The 18,902-nt window shown below is 39.3% G+C and overlaps 3 protein-coding genes across 5 annotated transcripts; 1 reads left to right on the top strand and 2 right to left on the bottom strand.

Annotated features, from left to right (window-relative positions):
• Nucleotides 1–1,419: 1,419 nt before the first annotated feature.
• LOC106928526 (uncharacterized) lies at nt 1,420–4,581 on the bottom strand. The gene is made up of 4 exons (XM_015004827.2): nt 4,459–4,581; nt 3,048–3,114; nt 2,531–2,943; nt 1,420–1,944 (listed from the first exon to the last, which is right to left on the bottom strand). Exons 2-4 carry the CDS (start codon nt 3,061–3,063, stop codon nt 1,897–1,899), a joined length of 477 nt encoding a protein of 158 aa, XP_014860313.1. The 5' UTR covers nt 3,064–3,114; nt 4,459–4,581; the 3' UTR covers nt 1,420–1,896.
• Nucleotides 4,582–5,831: 1,250 nt separating this feature from the next.
• Nucleotides 5,832–11,036, top strand: LOC106928505 (cell division cycle-associated protein 7-like). Of its 2 annotated transcripts, none has more exons than XM_015004813.2 (9): nt 5,832–5,944; nt 6,061–6,165; nt 6,357–6,725; nt 7,750–7,845; nt 8,315–8,467; nt 8,636–8,779; nt 9,511–9,660; nt 10,724–10,860; nt 10,949–11,036. In XM_015004813.2, exons 3-9 carry the CDS (start codon nt 6,399–6,401, stop codon nt 10,986–10,988), a joined length of 1,047 nt encoding a protein of 348 aa, XP_014860299.2. In that variant the 5' UTR covers nt 5,832–5,944; nt 6,061–6,165; nt 6,357–6,398; the 3' UTR covers nt 10,989–11,036. The 2 variants fall into 2 exon arrangements, with proteins under 2 accessions (XP_014860299.2, XP_014860293.2); XM_015004807.2 differs by having other exon boundaries at nt 5,833–5,971.
• A 99-nt stretch (nt 11,037–11,135) lies between these two features.
• sp1 (sp1 transcription factor) lies at nt 11,136–18,649 on the bottom strand. 2 transcript variants are annotated; one of them, XM_015004763.2, is made up of 6 exons: nt 18,542–18,649; nt 17,918–17,994; nt 14,774–16,142; nt 13,819–13,960; nt 13,023–13,213; nt 11,136–12,898 (listed from the first exon to the last, which is right to left on the bottom strand). In XM_015004763.2, exons 1-6 carry the CDS (start codon nt 18,546–18,548, stop codon nt 12,594–12,596), a joined length of 2,091 nt encoding a protein of 696 aa, XP_014860249.2. In that variant the 5' UTR covers nt 18,549–18,649; the 3' UTR covers nt 11,136–12,593. The 2 variants fall into 2 exon arrangements, with proteins under 2 accessions (XP_014860249.2, XP_014860258.2); XM_015004772.2 differs by lacking the exon at nt 18,542–18,649 and adding an exon at nt 18,397–18,511.
• Nucleotides 18,650–18,902: the final 253 nt, after the last annotated feature.

An 18,902-nucleotide genomic window follows, 5' to 3' on the forward strand; every position in this document is an offset into this window, starting at 1 on the left:
TCGTACATTTTGATGACCTCCAACACTTATACAACATAACCAAACAATTATTTTAGAAATAAACCTAAATTTTCAGAAAGGTCCTGTATCACAGAAATATGCTCTTATTTTAAACAGGACCAAAGTAAATGATTTAAAATTTAAGGGTGTTTTTTTTTCTTTTATTTAAATCTTTTAACTTATAATATGTGATTGAAACATACCAGAATGGCGATGAGTCAGCAAGTCTAATCATAGGACTAAAACTGAATACATATTTCCTCAATCATTACCTTTATCAGTGACGTGTTTGTGTTTTTCTATGCGATAAGAACAGAGATTATAAATGGAAAAACCTTAAAGTAAGCATTCTAAATCAGTGTTAATCAAAACAGATGTGATTTTTTTAAATCAAACATAAAGAATATAAAACAAATGCAGGCCTATTAAACACTTTTACTGTCTACATGTATAATTAAAATTAGTTTCGCTATGTTGTAATTCTTTAAAACAGCATCAAAGAACAGACTAGAAGAAGAAAGCTTACACAGCCGTGCAAGCATGTTCTAATGCAGAACAATTTTATATTTAATATTACCGGACAAAGAGGAAAATCTCAAGACAGCGTTAATGAGTGACTAATCTGTTCACCACAGTGACCATGTGAGAAAGGAATTCAGTGCTAACAATGTGCTTGGAGTTCCCTCTTTGCTGATACTGACCAAGCCCAAAACACACAAGTCAATACTTTCCAGTTCAGGTCATTGCTTAGTGGTTACAATTAAAATTTTAGAGCCTGTTTTGTGGTCTGACAAGTTCAAAGTCAGAGTTTATGGGTTCCACAACTGAGGTTTGAGATCCTGAAGGTACCAACGTGTTTAAATTTTATTGTAGGCCTTTTTCTATCATTTACAAATCTTTTTTCCTTCGAGGGTTACAGGAACCGATCTCTAGAAGTCATTGTGCGAGTGGCAGAGCAAAATATGTTGTCAAGCACAGCAGATATAGAAATCGAAAGAAATAGCTGCTAAGCATTAAATAATAAAACGATTGCAGCATTTTCCTCCATAAAAAAATAATTGTAACATTTAGCTGGAAAAGAGTAAATAATCTTGTCTTGTGGGTATTGTAAATACCCACAATTTACCAAAGAGACGAAATTTTGTCAGAATAAAGAATAGTTATATTACTTTGGCCTCTTGATGTGTTGGTCTCTCAAGTGATTCTTCTATATGAAATAAAAACCCTAAGATGTTCAATTTGCAAGCTAATAGTCACATCTCACATAATAAACATTCAGTTAAATGAGACAAGGGTATTTTATCAGATACAAGAAGAATCATCTGCAATTCACAAAACAATTTTATCTCAATACAATGTAATATAAATTATTTTGTAATGTGAAGTATTGAAATCAAATGGAGAAAAAACACACTACTATGTAGTTGACTGATTTATTTATTTTGAAGCGATGTAGTAATGAGCATAAAATCAGATGTTGACAACATAATGGGTCCAACTCTTCACTTAGCTAATATTCTACTTAGGACATACAACTGTTTATCATAATATTTGTACAAATTTCCTATATCGCATCTTAAAAAAACAAAACACGTCATAGTTGTACACTTATTTTTGAGCATTTACATTTACACAATTTCTATAACAGAAAACTAATGACCTCACTTTACAAAATGAAGTCCTGTGTCCTGTAAGAGAAATGGAAATAAACTGAAACTCAGAAACTGAAGGCAACAACCACTAGTGTGCGTGCTGCTTTAGTGTCATAAATTAACTTTAAAGGGTGTTTTTGAAATACCATACTTGTGCATGTAAAAGTGAGATGATTTGATTAAGTTAATAAGATCAGTTGCAATTTTGGAATAAGCATGAAGGCTGAGTGTTGATCTTGAGGATTTAGTCTGAGTCACTGCTGCTGCTGCTGCTACTGCTGCTGCTTGAATGCTGTAAAGACAAAAAACATACATAATGAAACAAAACAATTTATATTGCCATGCTTTACAGATGTTTCAATCAAAGTTTATGCAATAAACTATTACATTTAGTACAAGACTGACAATATAAACAACTGGAGTCATGGGAGTCAGAATAACAACAACAACAACAAAATAGCACAATTGCAGTTAAATTGGGGCATAACAAATTAATCAATAAAATAATCAGCCATACTGGGTGAGGGCAGTGTATTCCTTAATGTCAAAAGTTTAGGATGGTACTACTCACAATTTTTGTCTTTACATTCTGTATCAGATTATTATTTCTTAAAAAACATTCATTTCAGTATGTTATTTGTTGACTAATTTCTGCTTCTGGTTTAAATTAGCATATTTTTGTTCAATGTTCCATTAAGTAATTTGTAAAGTTTGTTTTAATCAGATTATAATAAGATTTGCACAATGTTCTATTCTCTGACCTGGGTGACTACAACAATGTCAAGATGGTCATTAAAAAAAGGATCTTCAACATTTTTTTTTTTTTTTACAATGTTTTATGCACAATCACTTCCAGTTTGAACCAAGCCAAACCTCACCTTGCCATGTTTGTGGTGTCCATGCTTGTGTTCTTTCTTCATCTTCTTCATCTTTTTCATCTTCTTATGCTTTTTGTGTCCATGTCCTCCAACAACCATTCCAGGCCCAGGGTGTAACCCACCATGATGAGGATCCTTGTGATGGCCCCCTTTGGGAGAGTGGGGATATGGACCTGGATGAACACCTCCAGGAGCCATGGGATATGCATGGGGTCCAGGAGCCATGGGATATGCATGGGGTCCAGGAGCCCCTGGAGGAACCATGCCTGGGTTCATGGGAGCTGGGAATTGGCCTGCAGGGTATGCAGGGTTCGGACCCTGGGGGAACATTCCTGATGCAGGAGCAGTGGGAAATGCAGGGTTGTAGCCTGGAGGGAAGGCAGGGTTTTGGGGACCCATTTGAGGAGGAGGACCTGATATGGAAAAGCAGCACAATTATGGACCTTAGAAAAGTGATCAGATATAACTGGCATCAAACTTGTCAAAAATGTTGTTATGGCGTGGTGTGAAATCCCACCTTGATTTGGCCACATAGTCTGTGTGTTAAGTTGTTTAGATGAAGAGTTTAGGTCTCAAAAAACCTCCTGCAAAAGATTTATATTGTTGAGTCTTTGACAATGCAATGATACAAAAGGTTAGAAATTGTCCACATTAACATTTTGTACAATAACTTATTTTAACCACAACTCTATGTTCTCTATAAAACTATCCTAATCAAAAACAGATGGTTGTTGAGAAGAAACTGATGGTAAACATGAAAATGTATTCAAAATGAAAGTTTTCTAGAATGATTTTCCTAAACATACATTCACTGGCCACTTTTAACAATTATCCCTACTTCATTGTTTGTCTCTAGAAAGAGTGAATCAGTCAATCAGATTGCAACATATTCACTAAGAGGAAGTTGTGCCGTTAATAATCTCACAGTAAAGTCAGAGGACAAAGAGCAGGCCACAGGTAACAGGTTTGGGAAAACAAGCTAGCAGCAGTCCTCATAATGCCTCGTTAACGCTCAGGTACACCAGCTCTAAATGCACAACACATCAAACTTTGATACACACAAGCTACACACCACCAAAAGACAAAATCTGAGTGTCACCAAAATCTCAGTCGAATGTTTGGCACATTCTTGAATCACTCTATGAAGAATTAAGGTGGTTCAGAAAGTAAAAGGCTGTCCACAGTGTTAGCAAGGCATACCTAATAAACGGGCCAGTAAGTGTATTATACCTTTATTTATGAAGTGACCAGTTAAAAATAAATAAAAGGAATGATTATGACAAAAACTAAAGAAAATCTGAATATTTTTTTTTTATCATTATTGTGATTTAACCTCTACCAGATTTCCAAGCACTAAAGTCCACAATGGGTGTTTCCTGTAAAGCAGGGGTGCCCAAAGTCGGTCCTGGAGGGCCGGCATCCTGCATGTTTTAGTTCTCTCCCTGGTTTAACACACCTGGATCAAATGACGGCTCGTTAGAAGGCCTAAGAGGGACACTGTCAAGCTGAAAAGATTGTTACTACCACCAGGGAGAGAATGAAAACGTGCAGGATGCCGGCCCTCGAGGACCGACTTTGGACACCCCTGCTGTAAAGCATGGTTCTTAAGAGATAGCAACGAGTAAAACACACTGGCTGATTTCACCATTACAGTTGCTTGAATGTGGTTAAAAGGATTACAATAAGAAACAGTTTACAAAAACATACTACCCTTCAAGCTGAATGCGGGGGTTAAAACACTCGAAACTGTTAAAACAACGTTAAACAACAAGTTCAAAATAATTTTTCGAATACAAGGAGACATTTGTCTATTTTGCAAGCAAGACACCCTAAAGTAATTTTAGCCTTCTAATTATTGTAGTTCATATGTACTTGATTTGATAGCCAAATATCATGTCTGTAAAATATATTTTTACAGATAGGTTTACCTGAGGACCTTGTCTCTGTTCTTGAAAAGTTAGAAATACGGAGGATTTTATTTATCTTCCGCATTGAGGCTGCCTATCTGCAGCAGGAAGCCACGCCCTCCCTTAAAGGATACGTACGTCGTGTACGCAATGGCAAAAATGCAGCTTGTAAAATAACACTGAAATATAGTGAGATGATTCAGCGGATATGAATTACACAAGCACAACTGCTTCTTATTTTACCAGAAACCCTTTACATCAAATGGAATCAAAAGGTAAAATTATTAGAAATAAAACAAAAACACGTTCCCATAGTTTGAAAAAAAAACAAAAAAACTAAAGCATTATTTAAACCATTATTTTATTGGTTTTTAAATGTATTTAAATTTATTTGTTATTTAAAGCATTATTTAATTAGAAGGAGACAGTTGCTAAAATCAGATAAAACAGTCAAATCAGTGAGGAACATAAAAGAAATACTCTGATAAAGAAAAAAATAAAACAAAAATACAAGTAAAAGAAATAATGAACAGGAAACAATGAATTAAATGTGTTTGCTGCAACTATAGGTATTCAAGTAGATAGTGTAGATTTTTTTACGCCGCTGCCTGTGCATATGTGATTGCACCATGTATAGGAATTGGTCTGCGTGTCTGTGCTTGTAAGTGTGCTCAGAAGTGAAGACAGAAATTAGAAGTAGTAATAGAGGAGAGTGTCACAGATGTGGAGGAAAGAGGAACCATTAGACTTAGAAGGAATCCCCTGTGTTATAAGTCTTCTGTAGTAGTCATCATCACCAATCAATTGCAAGGTGTGAATTTGAGCCTGCAGGTGTGGCCACAGGCCAAGTTCCCATGGTATCCTCTGAAACTGCACCTCCCTCTGGTTGAAAATGGAGGACTTAATGACATAGCAGGATACAAATACACATTATCTTATATATAGAACTGAACTGGTCAGTTGAACTTGAGCTACTTCAAAATCAAAGAAGAAAAGAGAAAAGTCTGAAAAAAAAAATAACCTCCTTGCCTGAGTGATCACATCCAGGGGTATTACTCAAACACAGCATTGAGGCTTTCTTGGTAGAAATCAATCTGCATGCCAAATTTTGACTTGATAATCTTTAGTCCAGTTTAATTTGCAAAACAAGTCTCCAAATCTATCAGATTGTAAGTACAGCTTTTGTCCACAGCCCTCTTGCGATTTATAAGTATAAACCTTTATTATTACATATCTTCTATTTAACCTCTGAACTGAGGTTACAGATACTTAAAATGTACATTTCAAAACTGCAATTTTGAAAATTACATTTTAAATATGTTTTGGAGTCTGTTTTAGTGTCCACGACTTTCTATGAGGGCGGAGTTAAAATAGGTCGTCAGCAAACAAAACACCGCCCCTCTCGGTTGTGTTCGTTCTGTCCGAATCTTCATAACAAGCGCCACTAGTTTCCAATCAGGTTTGAACGACAGGTTTGTCTGTTGGAGAACCTAGCTAAACCGGAGAGGTTTGCACTGAAGTCATGAATCAAAATGTATATTTTTTTTACTCACTGAATGCCTACTGAATTTAAGATGAACATTAATACACGTTTTTGAAGCTGTTTTTACTCTTCATTTACAGGCAAAGTGTGAAGCTGATGTGAAGAAACTAGTGGATGTGTTTGCAGAGGATTCAGAAAGTGATGAGACATTTGATGGCTTTTCTGACTCTGAGCTCACAGAAACGGTATGTTTTTGTATTTATTGCCAACACACTTAACATTAGATATGGCATATAAACTATTACTTGTAATATGTTGACAACTTTTAATTATTCCACGACTAAATCTATTTTCCCTCCTTTTTTATTAATAAATTTGACTGAAGAATATATTAGAAATCTGCCTCTTATGACAAATCCTTGCTGTTTGCCTGCAGAATTTGGATTTGCATCATGAATCACAACCTGACTCTTCTCCCATGAAGCTAAAGATCACATCTAAACCACCTGCTGCCTGTCAGCCCTTCAGGCTGAGGATTGCACTTCGCTCCTGCTCTTCCTCTTCCTCTTCTTTCCAGCTCTCAGAGTTTGAGGATGAAGAAGAAAATATTGCAGCAAAGAGAGGAGTGAAGAGGCCAAGAGAGCCCAAAAGGTCAAAGAAGGGCAAGCATGTGAAATTTGAGGATGAGGAGAAGGCTGTGAGTCAACCGCATCAGGCTGAGGACAATGGATCAGGTTCTGCAAAAGATGAGTCGGATAATTTCCTGGCCAAGAGAGAGCAGAACATCAAGGCCAACAAAGCAATGGTAAACCAGAAACGCATGCCTTGTGGTGACGTTTGTAAATTTTATATGTTAAATAAAATAGTTTTCTTGGATGTAGAGGTTGTAATTAGTGGTATAAGACATCTAAGGAAAACATTCACAAAAATTTTGTCAAATATTTTTCTAAATGCACTAAAGTTGAACTTCTGACACAAAAAAATAAGTGTTGATACTAGACGTTTGAGTATTTAACACTGATTATTTCTTTTATTTGACCGGTATGTGTATTTTTATTTATATTGGTGATTTCAATACAATCTGGAATCAGATTTCACTGAGCATGAAACCACCAGAGAAGAATAATCTGAAACAGCATATTTTTTTTCCTCCTCGTTACTCTCTAAAGTGTGGGCTATGAAGATTTTTCAGGTGATTCACATGCAATGAATGCATTGCATCTGCCTCTTACACACATGCAATGCATTGTGTAAGAGGCACCTGCCACATACAACATGGCAGGTGTATTCACATGCATTCATATATATTCATATAATGAATGCATGTGATGAACATTAATACAATGCATGCATGTATGCATTCAAACATGCATTGTATGAATATAGAATAAATGCATGTGAATCAGCTGCTTAAGCAGTCATGTCACACCTGACCTCTTCAGCATACGTTTTTCTGGTCTGAAGCCATTTGTCACTAGACCTAAGCTGTCTGAACATTATTGTCCCCTGCAGATTAGACTGCAACTGATGGATTGTCCAACCATAATTCTTACAGTCTGCGCTGTTACTGTGTTAATAGACATGTCTCCTTGATTATCAACTTAACATGTGGAAAATTACCAAATACAAGCCTAAGTTATAGGGATACCAATATGTGTATTTTATGAGTCTTCATGCTTCCCATAAGACTAAGTCTTACAATTATGATCAATGAGCCTACTACCCTATAGTTGTCATAATATATTACTTCTCGAATCAGTTTTAGGGTTGGTGAATTATGCACCGGTATTAATTTACCATTTATTGTCTTCATATCAATTTCCCAACAGTTGGCCCAGCTGATGGCAGACCTACAGAAAATGCCCGGAGGAGCTGGCTTTCTTAAAAAAAAAGCAGGCAGACCGACGACAAAAGGAAAAAGCTCTGTGAGTATAATGGAAAAATCATAAATGGACGTCTTTCTGCTAGTCTTCACAGTTTTGCAGTAAACTGAATGTCTGAGGTGCCTTTATTTCAATAGCACATTTTAAAAACTGCTGGGGTAGCCAAAGTACTGTACATTAAAACAGAAATATGTAAAAAAAAAAAAAAATATATATATATATATACACACACATACAACATGGCAGGTGTATTTTAAGGTGCCATACAAGACAATATCACAGTGTGTTGAAAGCCAAGGTATAAAAATGTGTTTTTATTAAACATAAAGAACAAACTAAAAGTAGACCTTCAAATTGGTATATATTCAAATAGTTAGTAATGACTGTTGTGTTTGTTTGGTTATTTGGTGCTGAATTTGAAATTCAAGTACAGATTTAATAAATTCGAGATTCTTAACCTGAATATTCCTTTGGGACTAACTGATTATGTGGATTCATTTCCAATTTCCAGCGCCCACCTCGCTCTGGTCAAAGTGACAGGGAGGCCAGGAAGAACCCAGAACGGGCTTCTCGCAGACAGACCCGCTCTATGGGGGGAATCGAGGACCCTTCATCTCCTCTGGAAGCAGTTGTGGAGCTCAGCTTGGAGGAAGAGCTGCTGGAGGTTAGTTAAACAACAAACTGAACAATAAAGTAGCTGGTGAAACCATGTTTGTTTTGCTCTACAGATTAATTTTGATATTTGTCTAATTAACATTGGTAATCAATGAGAGCTAAATATGGTTATTTAGATGTTTACTGAAGTAATGCACACCTTCATTACCTGTTTTAGGTTCGCCGAGCTCCACGTCGCCGCGGCACTCCACGACCCAATCAGAACCACCCTCACATCATCCGTCCAGTAGATGACATCACAGAGGACGAGCTGGAGTTGGTGGCTGACAATATGACTGACAAGGTTTACAACAGTGTCACAGTAAGTTCAGTGGTGAACTTAACACTTACAGACTCACACAAAGTTTATTCCTCCAGTCAGATCTGTAAAGGACGTGTTCATCTTTTCATTTGTAAAGATGCAACAAGTTATCCAGCTCTTTAAAATCCAAGTCTAACATGGCTCAGAAATATGCAACATAAAATCAGTAAATATTTACCCCCTTCAAGGCTGCTATTACTGGAAGCACATTTCAATCACAACTGCACATCTGGATGCTGCAGTTTTGCTCCAGATTTTCCTGGCGAAACTCTTCAAGCTCAGTCAGGTTTTCTTCAAACCATTTCTGTGTAGCTTTAGCTTAATGGCTTGGGTCGTTATCTTGCAGGAGAATAATGGATCATAGTTCTCTTGGAAATGGAAAGAAAATGCCCTCCAGGATTTTCCTCCATTTTGCTTCATTCTTTGTACCTTTGCAAGCCTTCCAGGGCCTGCTGCTGAGAAGCATTCCCACAGCATGATGCTGCCCCCACCATGCTTGTGATGATGATTTTGTGGTGATGCACAGCATTTGGTGTCTGCCAAACAGAAGTGTCTGGTCCAATAGCCAAAAACACCAAGGAACCTTTTCCAATATGCCTCTTGGCCTAATCCTAAGCCACGTTTTATTGATCGTGATTGATTTGTAAAAGCAATTAACGGGTTAAATACATAGGTTAACATTTTTCATTGGCACTGCAAAAAGTTAATAATTTCTCTATTTTTTTTGTCAGGGCTCCACGTGCCATCAGTGCCGACAGAAAACTGTCGACACAAAGACCTGCTGCCGCAGTGAGAACTGTCGAGGGATTCAGGGTCAGTTCTGCGGGCCGTGCCTGAGGAACCGATATGGAGAGGACGTCAGGAAGGCGCTGCTTAATCCAGTCAGTGCTCTCTACTGCTTTATTGTAAATAATTAACGTACAGCCACAGGGTTTCCATTCTGATGATAGATTATATTCCATAAATAAAATTGGCAGCTGCAATAAACTCTTATGTTGACTTTGTTATGGTTTTATTTAAGAAGTGGTGTTTACATTCATGATGGAGAAACGGTGAAGAACTTGGAATTAATGAAAATACCAATTGAATTCTTAGCAGGAATTTCTTTCGTTAAGATGAGGCAGTAAAAAGATAAACAATGTTTTTCCTTTTACTATTTTTAAAATGTTAATTGATAGGGTTTTTTTCCGTTGTTGACTGTCTTGCATGCCTTTGGTTCATTATTTTGGCAGAAAACCTATCTTAAGATTCAGGTCATGAACTGCTGCCCAGAAAAGGGTTGTTCCCATAAACACCGCTTGGCTTCCACACCCTGAAACCACAAATTACCCGTAAATGTTTGGTTCCAAGCTTTGGAGGAGTTTTCAGTGATGTTTGTATTGTGTGCTTCTCCTAGTCTTTGCATTTATGCAACTTCACGTTGAAATGTAAGATTTTTCTGCTTGTTGTTGATGTTTTTTTTTTTTTTTTTAGGACATCCTTTACTAGAAGACCTCCTGTTCTCATTAGCTTATTTTTTTATTATGGAAAAAGTAAAGGGGGAGTGTAGTCCAACTATAATCCTTATTATAGTATCAAAAAGGTTAAGGTTTGTGAAGGTACAATGAAGGAAGCAAAATAGAGGAAAACCTTGAAGGGCATTTTCTGTAGAAACAGTAGCCAAAATTCAGATTACCTCTGTACTGTTTACTAGAAAAAAGTATATATACATAGAAAATATGCTTTGCTTCTAACCCGATAATAAAGCATGATGGCTTGAATGTTTACCTCCCCCCTTTACAGGAATGTAAACGCCCCGCATGGCTTGTGTTTTATTACTTTTAAAAAAATCACTGAGAATATTACAAAATGCAGGCAAGGCTGAAGTTAACAGCATTGTGTAATCACAATGTTTATTTTTAGTTTGTATCACTTATCCTTCTAAACTTTGCGGCGTCTCCTCAGGACTGGAAGTGCCCCCCGTGCCGCAGTATTTGCAACTGTAGTTTCTGCCGCCAGCGCGAGGGCCGATGCCCTACTGGCATCCTGTTCCCTCTGGCTCAGTACCACGGCTTCTCTGACGTCCACTCCTACCTCAGCAGGTGAGATTCAGACTCCTGTAACCTGATTATGCTGTTAACCAGTTAGAATGACTAAATATTTAATGTTTTTTTTTTTTTCTCCTTGCAGTCTCCGTGAAAAACTGAAAGACGAGGAGGAGGACATGTGATTTTAACTCTGGGCGGACGTTTGTTCAGTTTGTTGCATCTTGTGAAGTTTTTCTGTTTTTTACCATTTTTATAAATTTAACCACGTTTTTGCTGTCCTTTGTGCTTTGTATGTTGTGAATAAAGCTAAAGACATGTTCGCAAAGAAATGAGAAAGATGTCCTTTTAATCCAGGTGTTGGCATTTGCAGTAGTTATATAAACATGTTAAAAAAAAAATCCCTTATTTAAAAACGCGGGGGGGCAGGGAAAGGAGGTAAGAGCACTTACTGTCCAATGAGTTGAAGTTTTAAACATGCATTGTACAGGTTACAATTCATACAGAGCATAATTATGAAGGAAAAAACAACTCAGGCAAACACATTCTGACAATGCCTTTTGCTACTCGTTTGAACAAGTAAAGGAAGAGTACACACAGTCGGCCTTGCTGGATGTTTTCCAGTTATAATTTTGGCATTTGCATCACTAGGTGAGTACTTTTAGAAAGCTTATGGACCAAAGAAAGATTCCCCAAGTAGTTTTTATAAAAAGGAGCATAAACCTTTGGTCTGGAGCTTGTATATTTAGTATTTAACATTATTGCGCAGAATTCTGACCATGCCTGAAAACTATTAACCAAAGAGGGGAAAACGAACCACTGACATGGCTGTGAGGAAGATATAAGATGGAAAAGAGACTGGAAGATCTGGATCTTATAACATTATATGAAAAGCTTTGAAGTTTACAAATTAAATCTACATATATATATAAAAATAAGATTAAGATTGATTGTGCATAAGATGTACAGACAACAGAAAGGCAATCACCTGCAACCATGTTATATATTCCTGTTTGTGCTAAGAATTTCTGTACTGTTGACTAGAAAAAAAAAAAAAGTATATATACATAGAAAATATGCTTTGCTTCTATCCCGACAATAAAGCATGATGGCTTGAATGTTTTCACAAAAGAAGTTAAAGAGTTATTCTCAGAATTTCATGACTAATATGCTCCAGCACATGTGTGCTTCTGGCTTCAACAAAATGACATCTGAAAATTTGCAAGACGTTCTCCATTATTTGTAGACGTTTCATTTTGAGATGATGTGTCGGTTAGCCTGAGGGACATGAAACGTTAGTTAGCCTGGGCCGGCCGGTCAGGAAACCTCTGAGGTGTCGTAGAAAAAATGGGGCAAAGCTTAAAACGGCAAGAGAAAAAGATCAAGAGTCTGACTTAGTGTCATCTCTTCATTGGAGAACCTCAACAGAATTCCAGCGACATCATGGCGCGTGCTGACCTGTGTTTTCTGTTGCAGTCTTACACCATTTAAGGCTGCAGATGTTAGTGTAAAACCATTTCCCTTCAGAGGAAATAGGATTTCACAGTGATTTCTGTAGATTTGAGATTTTAATCCCAGCTGTCCACCTCAGAAACCTAAATACCACAAGCCTCTACATACAAGAATGAAAATCAAATTTCTGTCTCAGTTCTACAAATTATTAGCATCGGAGAACCCCTTTCAGACCGACACCTCCAAGAGGCTCCGTTTCTGCTGGAACATGCCCTTTGACCCCCCCAATCCCTCCCAAATGTCCAAATTTATCGTTCGGCATCTCTCTCACACCGTCCCTAGTAACTGCTGCCATTGAGCTGGTGAAGGTCCACTTGCATCATGTTGATGCCACTGCTGGCTAACCGAGCAAGGCTTTCAGCAGATAAGGTTTCCATGGTGACAATGGTGTGCTGGTCATTGTTTGAGCCGGCTCCTGCGCTGCTTTCTGTTCCCGCCGACGGAGAAGCAGCATCGGCTGACACGGTGATGCTGTTGCCTGTGACGGGTCCTTTCTTGTTCAGGTGGGTCTTGATGTGCTTGGAGAGGTGGTCGCTGCGCATGAAGCGTTTGGGACACTCGTGACACGCAAATTTCTTCTCTCCTGAAAGTAAGAGGAGGAAAATATGTTAAAGGGCTGCGCACTGAAGGCTGTGCAATTAGAATATCTTAAAATTTGTGCTCAGTCATTTGAATGTAGTCCCTGGCCTGGACACTGAACTCCTCACCTGTGTGTGTCCTCTTATGGCGCTGAAGCTCATCTGAACGTGTGAATCGTTTGCCACAAAAAGACCAACCGCAAACGAAGGGGCGTTCCCCTGTGTGCCAACGAAGATGGGCTCTGAGGTGGGACGTCTTGCCGTAGATCTTCCCGCAGCCACTAATGTGACAGATGTGCTGCTTCTTCTTATTTGGGTCACTGTACAAAGTCAAAAATGTTTAAGAGTTAATTTTTAAATTGGTCTGATATTTGGAGGTTTGCCTAATCCACTAAAGTGAAAAATCTACAATAAAATATCTGAGTTTCAGGGTAAAGACTGCATCAACGCATACAGCTATCTAGGGTATGCTAAAATAAACTGACGGGATTATACATTTTTTCATTTGTTGCATGGCTATTACATTTGAATTAAATATGCAGCAAAATTTATTTTGCATAAAAACCGTCATCGATTTATCTGAGGCTTAGGAATAATCTCAAATTTCACAAAAGTCCAAAAACCTCCTGGAAATTTACCTCTACGTCCCCTAGGATTATTAACAGGATTTTCCCCTTTCTTTAATCACGTCTCTACCATGTGTAACATGACCACTAGATGTCGCCAAATCCTTCAGACTGATACTTCAGGAATGTAAAGTTTAACCATTTCTGAAGTTAAGACATTATTAATAGCACTAAATTTTGAAAGCTAGACAAAACACTAAATTGTAATAAAATAAAAACTTACTCAAAGGAGTAAAGCACTTTCATTATTGTGTTAACACATTTACCCAAGACACCAGCCATACAGATCGGTGACGTACCGTGGCTCTCCGTCTTTGCACATCGGACAGGTGCAAGCTTCTCTTCGATTTCGTCGTCCCTGAGGTTGAGGGCTTAAATCCTCATCCTCCAGAGGTGCGCCGTCATCCAAACCGTCTCCGCCTGTCTGCAATACCTGGTCCCCTGTAATAAATGAGAAGAAAGAATCCAAGTGTAAGGTTATGAAACCTTCCAGCCTAAATGCAAATCATTTCTCAACTTCTCAAAAGGTTTTACTTTTTTTTTTCTTTTTTTTTTTTTGTGCAGCGATCATTATGAGAAAGAAACGTTTGGAACTATATTTAATTTTTTAACATTTCCTTTAAATGAGAAACAAAAATATATAAAACAATGATGTTACAGCAACTTAATTATTTGTAAAAGAATTGTTAATGCTGCACACCCTGTTCACTTTCACCATTATGCAAACATTTGATTGTTTTCAGCTCTGGCTGCCTGTGGTTCAAACTAAACCATTAGTAGTGAAGCTGCAGCCTTGCTAAAAACCTGCTGGTGTAGCCAAACCACAACTGCAGTAAAATATTAAAATGTGAGTGAGAAAAAAAAAAAAGAAGCCTGACAGCATCATTTAGAGTGTGGTTAAAGTTTCACATGAAAACGAACGGCTAAACTGGTCCAACCAGATTTGAGCACCGGATCAGGAAATGCAGAAGCTGTCTTCCATTTTGCCTGTATTTTTATTAAGTGATTTTTTTTTTTTGCCTAAATCATCTTTTGGCAAAAAAGAGGTGGTGAATTTTTTTTTTTTTTTTGGCAAAAATCACTTTTGCCAGCAAGGTGACGACATGACAGTTGGGAACAAAATTATCAAAAAATCTCCTGAAAAATTTGTAATAAATCACAAAAATCGAAGAAACAAACATTAGTTTTACAAAATTAGTACTAAAGACTTTTAGAAACTATCCCAGCTGTTTAATACGCTGGTAAATGACGGACCTGTTGTGCTGGTGATGGGGATGGAAACTCCTGGCAGCTGATGCATCTGCAGCCCAGTGCTGCCCAGTGTGTTCAGGTTGATGGTCTGAAGGCTTGGGATCTGCACCGCGTTGACCGGGATCCCTGCAGCCCCAGCCGCCCCCTGATTCTGCCCCAGCTGGGGCAGGGACTGCACCGGGGCCAGAGTTAACTGCGTTCCTGTTGGACTCTGGATCTGAATGGTCTGCCAGCTAACCTGGCCGTTGGGGCCCACCGTGCGCAAGAGGATGGGCCCCGTGTTTGGCATAATTTGAAGATTTTGAAGCCCCTCTTGACTGAGTGTTGGAGTTGCAAACACCGGACCGCCTGCCGTGGCCTGGATGGCCTGAAGTGGCGCTCCACCCTGGATGACCTGCTGAGGCTGGATGAGGATTTGTTGCGGCTGCTGGCCATCTCTGTTGTCCGGCTGAATGGGGATGTTCTGCTGGAATGTGCCCGTCGCCGAGCCGTTACTCTTCTGTGTTTGGGTGGCGCCGTAAGAGGATGAGGTCTGTGTTGTGGCAGTGGACGCGGTGGTCATGTACCCCGTCGCACCGACAGAGGTGGCTGGCTGCTGCTGAACCAGCTGATTGCCTCCAGCCTCCCCGCTACCGTTAACATCTCCCCCCGCTGCACCCGTGGCAACAGGCAACAACGTGATGTTTCCATTCAGAGACAGTGGCATGTTTGCCAGGAACTGGGCCTGGTTTTGCAACACACCGTTGCCTAAGCTTATATTTTGTATGGGGATTGCCCCCTGAAGGACGCTGGGCATGGTTATAATGTTCCCAGCGGCGCCGGCTCTGTTGGTCGCAGCTATGATCTGCTGGCCGCTGGGAGAGGACACGATCTGAAACTGCTGCCCTTGTGCTGCAGCAGCGGATACGGCCGTGTCCTGCTGAGCATGTGCAAAATGTAGTGGCTGACCGTCTACTGTCTGGAACTGCGGTATAACTTGGTACTGGATGTTGGGCATCACACCTGATATAGTGGTAAGCAACTGCTGACCTGGCATTGATGGAGCCTGGGCTACTACGTACTGCTGTTGCTGCTGACCCTGAGTGCTCACAGCTGCTGCTGATGTTGACAGCACCTGTCTGCTCTTGCAGTTGTCTCCTCCGGCCATCACCCCTGACGAGTCAGTGGTGATGGTGTTGGAGCCTGAGGATGCCTGAACATTGAGGGGGACAACCTGCCAACCGTTGGCAGTGGAGGTAAAGATGCCCTGATTTATTTCCAGGTGCTGCTGATTATTTTGTTGCTGCTCGGCTGAAGAGTCGTTCTCTCCAGGGGTGTCGATTCGACTGCACGTAGCGGCCAACAGGGCCAGAGGAGACGGCTGCTGTGAGTCCTGCCAATAGAAAAAGCACAAACATTTAAAGGCTTGGGAATCTGTAGCGCATTGTGTTGCTCTGTAACATACACTATGACTGAAATTACCAAAATTACTTCAAGATTTTCTTCTTTACAAAAAAAAAACGCCCAATAAGAAGAAAGAAAAAAAAAATAGCAACGGAATAAGACATGAAGTCACTATCAGAGTTGGACATTAAGATATGAACTGAAATTGCAGATGTTAACTTTGAATTTTGGTTTTAAGGAAAAATAAAACGGCACATTTTACAGCAATTAGAGCTAAGACATTTTTATAGTTAATTTTCACGCTAATCAGATGAGATTTCATCCTACACATCCTGACGCATCTTCCATAAAATCTGACTGCTCATTGAAATCTCCTATTTTACCACCGCCAGACCATCCTCAAGCTTCCTGCACCACACTTGGCTAGATCTTTTAATTTGTTCTGCAGCTTGATTTGAAGCCCTCGTACCTTGAGTCACCTGTAAATAACACTTTTTCAGTTTTCTACTCTTCAATGTCCATTTCAGGCCTTTTTGTCCTTTTTACATTGGCCACTGTGAGAAACTGCTTTTTCTAGCTAATTCTGCCATGAAGTCCCGGCATCCAGAGTCAGTCTGTTGATGCTGAACCTGGCGTTTGACAAGTCCCATATAATCCAGCAGCCAGTTGAGAACCTGAGACATTTTGTCCTAAACTACACCATCTTCAGTTCGTATTTGTCTTTGCATTAGTATTTGTGTGCAAGAAAAAAACTGAGTTCGTACTTTAAAAGGGCGTAGTAAACAGCATGCCAAGAGATTATGTTTTCAGGTAATTTCTCTGATCAATAGTCTTTCCTTTCTGAGCACTAAATAAAGACTGGTGAGACAGTTTCTGGACATTTTGAGCATGTACACACACAAAAATTCACATAGTTCACATATTAAACTAAACCAAAAGATACCTTACCATCTTTGCAAAAATGTAGATCTTTAACTGTTTAAAATGTTTATTTAAATAGACAAATTCACAGGAGATCGTGGACAAAATAAGACAAGAAAAAAATCCCCCCCCCCCCTCTCCGAGAGACTAAAGTATCAAACAAAACTAATATCTTAAGCAGAATTACTTAAATAAATACATCAGGTATTTATGCGAGACTGAATGTTTAAAGTAGATTCGATAGCATAAGGAGGATGATCAGCTTTTAAAGTTAAGACCCCAAACCTAAACATTTTAGGAGGAAGGGATTTGACTTTTAAATTTACCACAATGATGATCTGTGTGGCTTGCTTTGTGTGTGCGAAACCACACACAGAAACTGCATTAAAATCACTTTCATGCTGCCTATATTACAATGTAGCACTTCTGGTTTAGTTGGTCTTTAGAGAGAAAACATGGGGGGCTGAGTTTGGGAGGGACCACATTTTTCAGGAGCGGCGGCGGGCTCGGCTTCCCCTCCCCCCAAACCCACCCATCGCCCTCCCACACTTTATTCTGCCCTATAAACTAGCACACTCCTCTAGCCACCCCCTCCGAGGCCAGCCAAATGGGCCGAGCGAAACGCACACGAAGTGCCCGGCTAAGACGGGAACACCCCGTGTGGGCGAAATTTACCTGCCCATTCCCCACCCCAGTGACATGTGCTCCGGGGAGAAAAATCAACATCCCGCACAGTTTCAAACACAGACGGGTCACAGAATCACTCCAACAACACACAACACCATCAAAGAGAAAGTAATGCAATTTTGCAACAGTGCAGCTTTGTGTGACAGGTTAACCTACTTGTGAGTTTGTGTTTCGCTTCTGACTGAATCCTCCACCGCTCTCCACAGCGGCCATTTCACCCTGCTGCTGCTGATCTGCGGAAGAAGAGTTGGAAGATCACCGACTTCTTAAGCGGCAAAGGCACAAACCGAGTAACATTTGGCAACAAAGTATAAACTCAATCAAATACACTCAAATAAAGCGACTTTTGTGAGGTTTGGAATTGTTTTGTGGGGGTTGTAGCAAGGAAACCTACGTCGGGTTGCTTACACTGCCAGCTAGCCGATTAGCTAAGTAATGTGTAGAAAACTCGCTAGGCATTAGCTAAAGTGACCGACACAGCTCCAACTGCTCGGTAAAACACAACAAGTTGTCTATCTTAAAATAAAAGTGTAAAACGAACCCATAATTATACAGTATGAAAACGAATATGTTTCTTTAAATAAATGTTAGTGGTGTATCCAACAAGTAGCTATAAATAAGCGTCAGTTTCTCACTTTTAAAATGCTTCCAACGTCCGATCGATAACAAAACGATGTCGTATTAAATCTGAGTAAAACACTGCGCTCTGCCGTTACTTCATAGTGTTGATATAAATGTACTCTCCTAATTAGGTCACCGAGTTTTTAAAAGTTCACTTACTGCTCATAATTTGAAGACGGGAGGAGTTTCTTTGCTCTTTTTCGGCTTGACAACTTTTCACAACTTCACACTAACTTAACGCCTCCCCCCTCTCTTTGAAGAAGGAACTGTGGTGCGTTCAATTTATTCACCACGAGGTTACTGGAACAAACTCACTGACCCTTTTCCGGTATTTGTAGATGTAAGTTTAGTCTGGTTTCCATTTTGGTTATTTAACCTTAAAGAGATGAAATGGTGAATGAAACCGCTAGTTGTTTCAAAGAATTACACATATGTAAAGTTTGTAAATAACATATTTTTGAGAAACTGAGTTGAATTTTAACAAATAAATTTTCGTGACACTGCTGCAAAATGAAGTAAT

This window comes from Poecilia mexicana, unplaced genomic scaffold (genome assembly GCF_051168715.1).
Source record: "Poecilia mexicana isolate PSO_F unplaced genomic scaffold, ASM5116871v1 scaffold_5, whole genome shotgun sequence".
Classification (NCBI taxonomy): Eukaryota; Metazoa; Chordata; class Actinopteri; order Cyprinodontiformes; family Poeciliidae; genus Poecilia; species Poecilia mexicana.